The sequence below is a fragment of the Melanotaenia boesemani genome, chromosome 17, assembly GCF_017639745.1.
Source record: "Melanotaenia boesemani isolate fMelBoe1 chromosome 17, fMelBoe1.pri, whole genome shotgun sequence".
In the NCBI taxonomy this organism is placed as follows: domain Eukaryota; kingdom Metazoa; phylum Chordata; class Actinopteri; order Atheriniformes; family Melanotaeniidae; genus Melanotaenia; species Melanotaenia boesemani.
This window is the reverse complement of record NC_055698.1, coordinates 26,961,600-26,976,013: the sequence shown is the minus strand read 5'-3', so window position 1 is coordinate 26,976,013 and position 14,414 is coordinate 26,961,600. Positions and strand designations below refer to the sequence as shown.

At 41.2% G+C, this 14,414-nt stretch overlaps 1 gene segment (V, D, J or C); it reads left to right on the top strand.

Annotated features, from left to right (window-relative positions):
• Nucleotides 1–10,930: 10,930 nt before the first annotated feature.
• LOC121656398 lies at nucleotides 10,931–14,155 on the top strand. The segment is given in 3 exon segments: nucleotides 10,931–11,005; nucleotides 12,796–12,877; nucleotides 13,827–14,155. Coding segments are annotated over 3 exon segments (486 nt in total).
• Nucleotides 14,156–14,414: the final 259 nt, after the last annotated feature.

The following is a 14,414-nucleotide window of genomic DNA, read 5'->3' as shown; positions in this document are numbered from 1 at the left end:
ATAAACAGGGGTAACTGGCCTCTGAGGATGCAGCTGGCAGGTTGGCTGGTGGAGAAAGAGAACGGAGACAAGTGGTCAGACAGTTAGTGCCCCAATTAATTATCCTGCCCTCCCGCCAGTCAATCTGGGGGTTATGTAATTGCAACCAGGTAATGCCAAAAATGACCGGGACCTGTGGTGAGTCGATGACGAGGAACTGGATGGTCTCATGATGGCAATTGTCAATATGCACCGGGACGGGCTCAGTTCTTGACGTAACATTATGTAACAGATGGTTATCGAGAGCTCGGACCTGCACGGGTTTTGACAGAGGGGAGCAGAGGAGGCCCAGCTGTTCAGCCAGTTCTTTATCAATGAATTCAGAATCAGAACCTGAGTCGATAAATACTGAGAGTTCATGTTCCTGACCCGCTGCGGTGACTTGGATGTGGAAGACTGGACGGGAGACAGATGAATCTACAAGAGTTCGGCTCAGCAGTGTTCTCCCAACCCCTGCTGAGCCCTTCCTTTTACTGGACAGGAGCGAACGATATGACCAGCCTGGCCGCAGTACAGACAGAGTCTTTTAGAGATACGCCAGTCTCGCTCAGCTTGGGATAATCTAGACCGACCGATTTGCATCGGTTCAGAGTCCGGCGAAGACGCAGAGGCGGGGTTGGCAGAGGGTGGAGAGGCAGGCCCAGGAAGAGTGCGGTGGGCGATCGGGATCCGCGTCCTCCCTCTCTCTCTCTCTCCTTCTCTCCCGGAGACGCTGGTCAATGCGAACTGAGATGTCTATGAGAGCATTTAAATCTTTTGGTGGGTCTCTGGCGGCTAGCTCATCCTTAATTTGATCAGACAAACCACTGTAGAAGGCGTCAAACAAAGCGGAAGAATTCCAGGTACTACCAGCTGCTAAAGTCCGGAAATCGATTGCGTTATCCGTCACCGTTCTGTTGGCCTGGCTGATGGAGAGGAGTGTTCGTGATGCTTCTCGATCGGGACGTATAGGATCAAACACCCGGCGTAATTCGTCCGAGAAGCTCTGAAAAGTACTGGTGACAGATGACTTTCTCTCCCACTCAGCGGTTCCCCATAATTTGGCCCGACCTGACAGCAGGGACAAAACGAAGGCCACCTTGGCTCTCTCCGAGGGAAAAGAAGAGGGTTGTAACTCAAAGTGGATGGAACATTGTGTCAGAAAGGCCCGGCACTGACCTGGGTCTCCAGCGTACCTTTCAGGGGGCGCCATACGAGGCTCGTAGCCCGGGTTTGCGGTCGGGGAACTAACGGGAGTGCGGGTTTCCATGGCGTCCGGCGTCATCAGAGCGGAGATACCACTTGCCAAAGTTTTAACCTGTGTAATGAGTTCATTCAAACCCGCTTCCTGCTGACAAATAGCGCTTTCCACTCTAGTTCTCCAATCCCTGGGATCTGAGGAGTCCATCGTTTGGCCAGATCGTTCTGTCATGCTTCGGATGGTTGGACTCAAAAATACTCAGTTTCCCAGGGATGGGTTTAAGATATTTATTGTACAGAGTTGAATACTGAAAATGTGCGCTCCGGCTTTTCTCCGCTCAGGGTCTGTGGACACACAAGACGGCAGTTAGAAGGCAGGCAGCTGATGAGAACTCAAAGAGGGAGTATGAGTTAACGTACCAGCAGTGGAATCCAACAGGGCACAGAATGTTTCATCCAGTGAACAGAGAAGGGCCGCCGGGAGGTTGACTGCGGGAGGAAAAGCTGCTGAACAGAGGAGAGGTTAAAGGAGGGATAAAGGTTTCTGGCAGGAGCCCTGAATAAGAGGACACAGAGGCCGGGATGGCTAGTCCTGTCTTGGGGCGCAGATAGTTCAGTCCGTAATCCAAAATCCAATCCTAAAGACAGTCCAGGGGTCAGAAAGCCAAGATATCCAAATAATAAATCAGGGCAGAGTACCAGACAGGGAGCAGGCAGAATCAAAATCCAGGTCCAAAATCAGGTCAACGTCAGGCGGGTAGGAAGGCAGGAATATACAGGCTGGAAACGTGCAGGGAAGAACCAAGACGATCTGGCACTGGAGGGATGTCACAGAGCTGTATATATAGGGCTTGGTACAGGTGTAGCGCATCAGCCCTAATCAAGAGCTGGTGGAGATGAGGCGTTCAGGGCAGCTGGAAAAACTGAGCCCCACACCACAGATCATGACAGGCACCAGACGGCAGCCAGACATTCATTCTGTTTGCAACGATGCTGGACAAGACAGGTGAAAAAAAAAAAAAAAAAAAAAGAGACACTGAGGAGAGACCAGTGTTCCCAGTACTGACCTGATTCACTGGGATTTAACTCTGGAGTCTTCAGCTTTCTCTGTCTTTCTCCTAATTTTCATATTTTTCCTCCCATAATAAAGAAGTTCATGTTTTCAGACAATAAAGGTGTTTGTTTTCAAATTTTGGTTGTTCACTTGTTCATTCAGACATTTTTGTTTTCTTAAAATGTAAACATAAAAAAGATTTTCAGTGAATGAAATAAACATAATTTCTATTCATTACATTTAATAACACATACCAGATTATTTAAATGTTAAAGTAACAACACAACACTGATATTTTGTATTTTAGGGTAATAAACAAATAAAAAATAAATAGTGATCATAAGGAAAAAAAATATTAATGTGTTTTTTCCTCTGAAATTTGATCAATTACAGAACATCTAAGAAAAATATGTAAATGTTATTATTTGCTCCTGTTCAGAAATATAAGAAAACATATTCATATAAATTAGGGCCTAAATTTGTTCCAAAGAGATTTGTATAAATGACATTTGGTTCATACTATAAAATAAACTATGTTTTATAATTATTGTAACATCAAAGTACCTCAAACCTGAAAAATGGCTTTAATGCAAACCATTTGGCTGCTAACCCAGAGGTGTGTGGTCACAAAGGCAAGGCGGTTTATTTGTATAGCACATTTCATATACAGGACAATTCAAAGTGCTTAACATAAAACAAAAGCATCATAGATATTTAAAAATAGTAAAAGGCATCAACACATAATCACATTAAAATAATAAATTACATTAAAATGATTAAAAGCAAGAAAAGTTAAAAAAAAGTTACCGTGCAGATTTCATGCATAGGCGCATGAGAAAAGAAATGTTTTTAACCTGGATCTAAAAATGTCTACATTTGGTGAAAATTTAATCTCCACTGGCAGTTTGTTCCACTTGTTTGCAGCATAACAGCTAAATGCTGCTTCTCCATGTTTAGTCTGGACTCTGGTCTGGACTAGTTGACCAGAGTCTTTGGATCTAAGAGCTCTGCTAGATTTATATTCTCTGAACCAAGGTTATAATAGTTTTGGATTTTTTATTAGTTTTAGTTTTTATTTCGTTTTGAATTTTTTTTCAAATTCAGTTAGTTTTAATTAGTTTTTAGAACATATTTTCTAGTTTTTATTAGTTTTTGTTTTTTAAAAATGCTTAGTTTTAGTTTAGTTTTTATTAGTTTTAGTGTTAGTTTTAGTTTTTTGTTTGTTTTTTCTAAATTAGAGTATTTGCCAGGTGCAAAATTCAAAATAATCAGAATAAGCACTGTATAATAAAAACTTAAGATACACTTTTTAAAAACTGTATCAGGAGGAAACATGAACAGCCAACGACAAATCAAAGACAACAGCCTATAAGACAGTAGCCTTAAGTAAAAAAAAAAAAAAAAATGTGTGCAATGCTGCTTTTGAGATAGTGTGCTAGGTAAAATTCAACATAACCAACATACTAAAGACACACATCAACATAACATGAATCCATTCAAGAGACAATTCACAGATCCTGGCAGCCAGGAGTCTAAAGGAGATAAATCTGACTAATCATGAACAACCTGAAAAACCCAACAAACTCTAGACCAGAGCTTTAATACATTCAGATGAAACAATTCACAATTAACTACATAAAGAATTGAACTAGAGGTGCAGCAACTTTAGTACAAATCACTGTATCTGTTTAACAGTAGGACCTCACATGTTGTACTGGACATGATAAAGCAGTGAATATTTTACACACTGAAAGTGAACGTGTCTGGTAGAACACAGAGCCAGAAGCTGGTTAAGATACTGATATATCTAAGCTGGATGCTGATGTGCTTTTCTTTTCTTTTCAGAATTAAAAGTTTAGTCTTCCAGAAAGACCAGGAGAAAATCATCCATGAATCCATCTCCAGTAGGCTGGATTACTGTAATGTTCTTTTAGCAGGACTTCCTAAAAGGAGCATTAAACATCTGCAGCTCATCCAAAACGCTGCTGCTAGAGTTTTAACCAGGACTAAGAGATCTGAACACATCACACCAGTTTTGAAATCTTTACACTGGCTTCCAGTCAGTCACAGAATAGATTTTAAAACCCTTCTGATTGTTTACAAATCCCAGAATGGTTTAGGCCCAGAATACATCTGTGATATGTTCAGAGAATATAAACCTAGCAGAGCTCTTAGATCCAAAGACTTTGGTCAACTAGTTCAGACCAGAGTCCAGACTAAACATGGAGAAGCAGCATTTAGCTGTTATGCTGCAAACAAATGGAACAAACTGCCAGTGGAGATTAAACTTTCACCAAATGTAGACATTTTTAAATCCAGGTTAAAAACATTTCTTTTCTCATGCACCTATGCACGAAATCTGCATGTTAGCTTTTTAACTTATCATGCTTTTAATCATTTTAATGTAATTTATGATTTTATTGTGATTCTTGCTATGTGCTGCTGCCTTTTACTATTTCTTAATATCTTTAATGCTTTTGTTTTATGTAAAACACTTTGAATTGTCCTGTATATGAAATGTGCTGTACAAATAAACTGCCTTTCCTTCTATGCTAAACATACATAACCTACTGTCCAACACTGTAAACAAAAACTAATTTAAGCCTCTCAAATTCAGCTTTTCAAGATTTTGTGTGTGACTGTATGTGTAGGTCTGTTTGCATATGTGTGTGCGTGTGCGAGACTCTGTGTGTGTGTAACTGAGAGTGTGTCTGTGACTCACGTTCCCTCCCCATGCTGCTTGGCCTGGCTGAAGCTTATCAATCCGTAGAGGGGGGCAGAAAGGCTACCTGGTCCAGGTACTCCTGGTTAACCTTCATGTGCAGCTTTTCAAATGGATTTTCAGATTCGTGGTTTTTCCTTCCACATATTGTACCACCTGCTTCTTCTACAAGACACTTTATCTTTGACATGGTCATAACGAAAGAAATCCCAAATAGGACTCTCCTCGCTTTCTCCTAACTTTCTCCGTAGCATCACGCTAGCCGGCGCGGGCGGACACGCTGTTGACACGTGACGTCACGGCCGTACGACGCAGACACCTGGCGTAAATCCGGCAGAGCGAAGTAAATAGATTTCATATCAACCCCGAGATCTTATGTATGAAATAAATGTACAAAAAACTATAAAGAAGGACATTTTTGTTTTAATTTTAGTTCGTTTTGTAAACACACAAAACAGTTTCAGTTAGTTTTCATTTTTTAAAAACTCTCGTTTTTATTTTTATTTCAGTTAACAAGAATGTTTTTTTAATTTTAGTTTTCGTTTTTTCGTTAGTTTTCGTTAACTATAATAACCTTGGTGGTCACATGACTACTTGCAGTCAAGTGATTGAGTCCATATTGTGTTTAAATTCTGGCCTCATTAATTTAGCTGCTTCAAACATTTTCTGTAAAATGAAAGAAAGAAAATATTTGCTGTAACTGAATAAATAACAGAGCTGAATGTGGTGATCAGCACTGTTGCCTCAAACCAAAAAAGGTTTCTGGCTCAAATTTCAGGTTGTATGATGCCTCTGTGTTTGTGGCTTCCTCCCATCATACAAAAACATGCCTGTTAGGTTACTTGATGAATGTAAATTGATTATAAGGTAGGAGTGGGATCTTGTATGGTTGTTTATCTCACACAGTCCTGAACTGGATGAATTATTTATGAAGGAAAATCTGGACATTTCAATCACGATGAGGATATTTTCTTCTGCTGGTTTAAATTGGTGCATTAACACGTTTCAAAGATCAGTGCTGAATTCTGATAGAATAGAATAGAATAGAATAGAATAGAATAGAATAAAATAGAAATACTCTATTAATCCCTTCAGAGAGCCCTCAGGGAAATTTGGGTACCAGTAGCAATACAACACCAACAGTAAAGCAGGACAAGCACAAGACACAATATATACAAGTACAAAGCAAAATAGAGGCAAATAGAACGCAATAAATATAACATTAATAACAATAAGATAAGTTAAATAAAACAATATAAACAAGCACTGCACACAGTAGAGGTGGTACAGATTCCCAGTTCACTATTGCATGTATAAGTTATTGCAACTGTTTGTATGGGTTATTGTGCATGTGTTGTATCAGGCAGACTGCACTCCTCCCTCTCCCCCCTCCTTCTCCCCCTCCTGCCTAATGCAGAGTTGTACAGTTTGATGGCTCGGGGGACAAAGGAGTCTCTGAGCCTGTTGGTCCTACTCTTGGGGAGGAGCAGCCTGTTACTGGTCAGGCTTCTCTGTGCACTGATGACAGTGTGCAGAGGGTGACTGGCATCATTCACAATAGCCAGTAGTTTTTTTAGTGTTCTCCTCTCTGCCACTGTCACCAGGGAGTCCAGCTTCATGCCAACCACAGAGCCCGCCCACCTGATGAGTTTTTCTAGCCTGTTAGTACATCTTTTTGTCATGTTACCCCCCCAGCAGACAACAGCATAAAAAAGCGTACTAGCCACCACAGACTGATAGAACATCCGCAGGAGTTTCCTGCAGATGTTAAAAGATCTCAGTCTTCGCAGGAAGTACAGACGGCTTTGGCCCTTCTTGTACAGGTGATCTGTACAGCATGTCCAGTCCAGCTTGTTATCCAGCCACAACCCGAGGTACCTGTAGTTGTCTACAATCTCCACCTTATCGACCCTGATAGTCACTGGACGTGGTTGTGGGCTGGACTTCCTGAAGTCAATAACCAGCTCCTTAGTCTTTGAGGTGTTAAGCTGGAGATGGTTCATCTGACTCCAGGTGATAAAGTCACTGACCAGATTCCTGTACTCGTCCTCTCCATCATCCCTGATACACCCCATGATGGCTGTGTCATCTGCAAACTTCTGGATGTGACACAGCTCCGAGTTGTAACAGAAGTCTGAGGTGTAGAGTGTGAAGAGGAGGGGGGCCAGCACCGTCCCCTGGGGTGCTCCTGTGCTAATAACAGTGTCAGATGTGGTGTCCTTTAGCCTGACGTACTGCGGTCTCTCTGTGAGGTAGTTACCAATTCAGGACACCAAGCAGGGGTCCACCTGCATCTCCCTCAGTTTGTCCAGAAGCATCAGGGGCTGGATTGTGTTGAAGGCACTTGAAAAATCCAAGAAGAGGATCCTCACTGTGCCCCTCCCCTTATCCAGATGAACTTGGACACGGTATAGGAGGTAGAGAATAGCATCCTCCACAGCCACACCTGCGCGATAGGCAAACTGTAGGGGGTCCTGGGCCTGTTGCACTTGGGGCTTGAGGAGATTGAGGATGAGCCGCTCCATCGTCTTCATCAGCTGGGATGTAAGTGCCACCGGTCTGTAATCGTTCAGCTCACCAGGACGTTTTTTCTTTGGAACTGGAACAATACAGGATGTTTTCCACAGGATAGGCACTTTCCCCAGCTGTAGACTGTGGTTGAAGACATGCTGGAGTGGTTCCCCCAGTTCATCAGCACAGGTCCTAAGCAGACGAGGAGGCACTCCGTCAGGGCCAGCTGCTTTCCATGGGTGGAGCTTCCTCAGTTCTCCCCTCACCTGTTCAGCTGTTATGTGTGGAGGGTGTTGAGATGGGGGGAGGGGTAAAGGTTGACAGGGGGGCTACACAGGGGATGAAGTCAGGGAGGATGTGTACTGCAGTGGAGGAGGGGGGACAGTGGGCTGGTCAAACCGGTTAAAGAAGATGTTCAGCCTGTTTGCTTCTTCCACTGTCCCCCCCGCTGTTGTGGCCTTTGATCTGAAGCCTGTGATGGTGTTGACACCATCCCAGACCTCCTTCATACAGCTCTCACTCAGTTTATCCTCCACCTTCCTTCTGTAGGTGTCCCTCGCCACCTTCAGGCATTGTTTCACCTCCCGCTGTGCTAATTGCATTGCCTCCCTGTCATGGTTCATGAAAGCCACCTTCTTCCTGTTGAGGGCAGCTTTGACATCTTGTGTTATCCAAGGTTTGTTATTTGGATAACAATGGACAGTCTTATTGGGGTTGATCACTGTCTGGTCTTATATTATAAAGTTGTGTACCATTACATTCAGCTGTGTTGTGGTTTCAGTGAGCAGCTCATTCAGATCAGTTCCTCTCCAGCTGAAGGAGGTTTTTGTACGATGTTGTATCACCGTGTGAACGGGAAGCTGTAACCACCCTGCTGACAGTAATAATCTCCTGTATCTTCAGTCTAGATTCCACTGATGGTTAAAGTGAAATCGGTCCCAGATCCACTTCCACTGAAACGATCTGAAACTCCAGACACACGAGTTGTAGCATAATTTATGAGGAGTTTAGGAACCTCTCCAGGTTTTTTAAGGTACCAGTGAAGGTAGGCGCCCATGTTGGAACTGGCTTTACATTTGATGGAAACAGTCTGTCCAGGAGCAACAGACTGAGATCGAGGAGTCTGAGTCAGGATGATTTCACCTGATGAACCTAAAAGAAGATGAGAGAAGCTGTTACAGTAAGTCTGACTGGAAGAAAATTAACCCCCAGGGTGGTCAGCAGTAGAGTCAGTGACATCATCATTGTGCTGCTGGTGTGTTCAGTGTCTCTGAAAGGTCTGAACAGCCACTGATCAACACTGACCTCTCTGTGTGTGTGTGTGTGTGTGTGTGTGTATGTGTGTGTGGGTGTGTGTGTGTGTGTGTTTGTGCAGCGAATTGCATCAGTCTCCACATCTTTGAGTTCACTTTCTATTCAGTCTGAAGGAGGTTTTTGTACGACTGTTTTTACTGTGTGAACACATACAGGCCGTTGATGTAGTGATTACTCTGGCAGTAATAAACTGCAGCATCTTCAGCCTGAACTCCACTGATGGTCAGAGTGAAGTCAGAGTTTGATCCACTGCCTGTAAAACGACCTGGAATCCCTGATTCTCTGCTGCTAGCAGAGTATATGAGGAGTTTATGATTCTCCATCTTTCTGGTGGTACCATATTAAATGGTCTGAGCTCCAGACATCCTGACTGGTTTTACATGTGATGGTGACGGTTCCTCCCAGATCAGATGTCACTGCTGCAGGCTGAGTCCAGATGAGGACGTAGATCAAAGTCATGATGCATGTCTGTTCTGATTAACCAATCTTTATAATTGATAAATAAATGAAAAATAGATAAAAATAAAAAATTGTGACAATATATTTTCAGCCGTGACACAAACAAATTCATCCAGTCTCATGGATTTAGCCAGTTTTAAACAAAATAATTACTCTGTTGTTCCCAACCTGATGTATCTCTTGAAATATTTGAACAGGTGTTAAATATTATAAAGAAATGTGTCATCATATAATAATTTCTGTTAAAATGGCCACATGCATTAACTCTGTGTAAAAAACAATAAAGAGCTGAGAGACCAGTATTACCAGTACAGAGATGAGATTCTTCGCTAAGCCTGTTCTCTTTAACTCTTTATGAATATTCACTATCTCTACGTTAGTGGCTTGTTTTAGGTTTAATGTTTTTTTATTAATATAAAAAATATATATGAAAAATATATGAATAAACATGATTTATGGTATATTTTGTTAAACACTGACAACTAACGCCAGGTGCTTGACAGTTTCATGAATTTAGTGTATCATCACACATCTGCTGGAATGCAGCTGTGGATCAGTTCCTCTGCAGACGGGAGGTTTTTGTACGACGGTGTATCAGTGTGTGAACGGGAAGCTGTAATCCTGCTGACAGTGATAAAGTCCTGCATCTTCAGCTTGAACTCTGCTGATGGTTAAAGTGAAGTCAGTTCCAGACTGACTTCCACTGAAACGATCAGAATTTCCAGACTGACGGTTTGTGGCCCACCAAATTAAGAGTTTAGGAGCTTCTCCAGGTTTCTGAAGGTACCAGTCCACCTCATTGGTGACACTAGAACTGGTTTTACATTTAATAGAGACAGTTTGTCCTGCAGTAACAGACTGATATCTGGGAGTCTGAGTCATGATGATTTCTCCTGAAGAACCTGGAAATAGTTAAAACAGGAGGAGAATTATTGAGATATACAAAGCTGGAAGAAAGATGATCAACATCCAAACAGAAGAGGATAATTTTTTTAAGATGGAGAATAGAGGGAAGAAGGTGAAAGCTGCTTGTTATAAAAAATGTGTTCAGTATATTTTTTTGTTTATTTTAAAATAAGTGAATGAACTTAAAGGGGAAAGGGAACATTTCATTTCCTAGAGTTGTGAGAAATGGTATGAATAACTACAGTTAATAACTGATTGACTCTGGCTATGTAAATGTTTGCAGGCCAGGTTTTTGGGTTTGAGTTGAAAAGCATCAATGGGCCAACCCAGAGGAGACTCCCTTATCCCAGCACCTGTGGATAGATTGGTCCAAAGCTCAAACAGCTACTCCTGTTCTTCATTGCCACAGTAAAGGATAAGAACACCACAAACTGAAGCAGCCAGAAACCTCCATATTTCAGACTTTGCTTCACTTGCAGTGTCCACCCTTTAGACACTGTCTATTTTTATTTGACTGACTGACCCAAAAAGACACTCGTTTGTCTGTTCCATTGTCAACCACATTACCTGTGCCTGTGGAAGGACTGAAAATAATTGTCCTCAAATGAGTGTATTGTATCATATAGCCGTCCAACTTTTTGGTAATGTGAGTTGTTGATTTTATTAAGATTGTCAGGACTTAAAAGATAATGAACAAACATGCTTTAAGTTTGTAAAAGCCCTATACTGGATCCAGTCTTAGTGCCATGCCTACACCCGTCTCTTGGGTGTGCTCCATATCTCCTGAGTACTATCCACCGGTTCCTGCACTACATCTCCCAGTATCCCTCTGTTCCAGCCATCTTGGACCTCACCTGCGCCCCATCATCATTATCATCAGTCTTCACCTGGTCGTCAGCTTCTATAAACACCCGGTCCAGACTGATGCCTGGTGTTGTATTGTTTGTCTCTGTTAGCCTATGTTTCTAGATATTTATGCTAGAGGCATAATTAAACACTTCAGCTCTGTACCTGCATTTGTGTCCAGCTTCTCCCTTTGGCATGCCTGACACTTAGAAAGTTTTTGATGAAGATGTAGTAGATTCAGATTTAATAAAAAAAAAAAAAAAAAAAAAAAAAAAAAACACACACAGTGCACTGGTTACATGGGAACACTGTGATTGTTTTTTTTATAAACTATAAAGTAACATTTCTATTTAATATCCTTTTCCTTTCATTTCTGTTAAAGTGTGTGTGTGTGTGTTTGTGTGTGTGTGTGTGTGTGTGTGTGTGTTCAGTGAACTGCATCAGTCAGTTCAGTTTCTGTTCAGTCTGAGGCAGGTTTTTCTATGACTGGTTTTCACTGTGTGAACACCCACTGACTGTTGATGTAATGACAACTCTGACAGTAATAAACTGCAGCATCTTCAGCCTGAACTCCACTGATGGTCAGAGTGAAGTCAGAGTTTGATCCACTGCCTGTAAAACGACCTGCAATCCCTGATGCTCTGCTGCTAGCAAAGTATATGAGGAGTTTAGGAATTTGTCCATCTTTCTGTTGGTACCAGGCTAAATACTGGTTGCTGCCAGAAACACCAACATTCTGACTGGTTTTACATGTGATGGTGACGGTTCGTCCCAGATCAGATCTCACTGCTGCAGGCTGAGTCACTGTGACCTGTCCTCTGGACTCTGAGGATACAGAGACAAAAACATAAAGCAGCTTCATGGTTTAGTCGGCTTCATTTCAGAGGGACGGATGTTCATAGAGGAGAGGAGTTTGATTCTCTGGACTTTACCTGTGAAGCAGCAGCAGAGGAGAGTCCAGATGAGGACGCAGATCAAAGTCATGTTTTTCATGAGGAGGATTTCTGTGTCTTCTGTTGTCATGAAGGACAGCTGTCAGTCATCCAGTCTTCAACTCTCAGGACTATAAACTCTCCCAGAGCACTGGAGCATGGTGCTGCTGATGCAAAGTGGCTCTCTATGGAAATCTGCTGATTCACTCCAACGGGGACTTGGATCAATATGATGATGATGATGATGATGATGATGATGTTTATCAATGAATTATTACGTTTATACTAATATTATGTTGTAATAATTTTAGATTCAGATTAACATTTGAGTGTTTATGTTGTAGAGAAAAAGTTTACATATAATGCCTCCTAATCTTTATCTAAATGCTACAAAACAGATTTGAACTTTCTACTCATTCATCTACCAGCTCACCCAGCGCTACTTATCATATAGTCTTTGTACTGAATGCATCATTTTTTCTCTACAGTAACAAAACAGTGATCGGGGACGATGTGGGGTTCAGTGTCCAATGATGAGGATTATGGAAAATCCTGGGATCAAACTGCTGATCTTGCAGTTCATTAAAATCCACTCCACCAGTACAACCATGTTCACCCAGTGGACTTTTTAAATTCATTATTTCTACTTTCTGCTCACAATATTTCATACAGAGTCATTTAGTGGATTAGTTCTATCTTAAATTTTATCTAAATCCGATTTATTTGGCAATATTTTCAATAAAAATAAAGTCTTTGGGGAAAATGAATAAATGTCTAAATAAAAACATGCTGCATTGTTTGTTCCAGAGTCAGAGAGCCGTGTCTCTGTACAGTCAGAGGTTTTTGTACGGTGGTTCAATGAGTTTGTATCACTGTGGTGGACTTTTGGTGGAGGAACCAGACTGGATGTTAACTGTAAGTACATTTAATTCTTTATCAACTCAAATATAAACATTTGTTTACTTTTTATGTCCTAACCAGAAAATTGGTAATCTATAAATGTGGTTTTATATGATTGGTGTAATTATTTGGTAAAGTGAGATTCTATATTTGGAAACACTAAAACCATCTTCAGTAATATTGTTCTGTGTTATTTTGTCTCACTGATAACGTAATTTTGCAGAGAAATGTTGTCATTACTTAACTGATCAGTTTAAACTCTCAAAATCTGAGTCTTTACTGTTTTAGTCAGGAAATGATTAGATTTCATAAAACTGATGAGGATCCAAAATGTTTCTAAAATGTTCAATCTGTTAACTTAACAAGTTAAAGTTTTTCTTTAAACTAGTTAGTTTTTCTGTCCAAACTTAGTATCTATGTGAAAGAAAGTTTTTGTGCCTTTAACCAGAAATGTAGTAAATATACTGACCCATGTCGCCATTTTATGTCCAGCACTTTGTGATTTTTATCTGTGAAAATTGTTTAATAAATAAAACTTTACTTACTTACATCACTGCATGTGGGAGATTGATTTAATGTCATCATATTGTAGGGGTTACTACGGGGAGGAGGAAAGAGTAGATGTGAAAGATTTTACATTCTTTAAATGATATAAAATAATCATTTTTGAAAACAGTGAAGAATTTATTTAAAGATGCAGACAAGTGACAAGATGGTGTGAGGGTGAAAGATCTGGTTTTAAATTCTAATCTATGATTTTAGTTTGAAGCAAAGTGAATCACAAGAAGCTGAAAACATCTAAAAAATGTCTTGAACATTTTTATCTTTAGTACTGAAACCTGTCTGTTGCTGTGGTTCAGCAGTGATGCCTGTCCGTTACTATGGTTACTGAACCAAAAGCAAGAAGTGAAACACTGAGGAGGGGTTTAATCTAATGTCTGCAACGTGTCCTCTCTTTCTGCAGTGGGTCAAGTCCGTCCCACCCTGACGGTGCTGCCCCCCTCTAGTGAGGAGATAAAGAAGGGCCATGCCACACTTACATGTCTGGCCAACAAGGGCTTCCCCTCAGACTGGAGTCTGTCCTGGAAGGTGGACGGCAGCAGCAGCAGCAGCTATGAGGAGAGCAGGAGCCCCGGGGTGCTGCAGAAGGACGGCCACTACAGCTGGAGCAGCACCCTGAGGGTCCCTGCAGACCAGTGGAGGAAGGTGGGCTCTGTGACCTGTGAGGCCACCCAGGGCTCCCAGACTCCACTCTCAGAGACACTGAGGAGAGACCAGTGTTCCCAGTACTGACCTGACTCAATGGGATTTCTCACTGGATTCTTCAACTTTCTCTTTGTCTTTATCTTAATTTTCATATTTTTCCTTCAATAATGAAGAAGTTCATGTTTTCAGATAATAAAGATGTTTGTTTTCAAATTTTGATGTTTTTTTTTCCATGTTAACATTTTCTCTTAAAAAATAAAATTATTAATTACTTTTATTAAGCTATCCCAGATCATTTAAATGTTAATGGCATATAAAGACCTATAGTAATTTTTATAATTTGGTA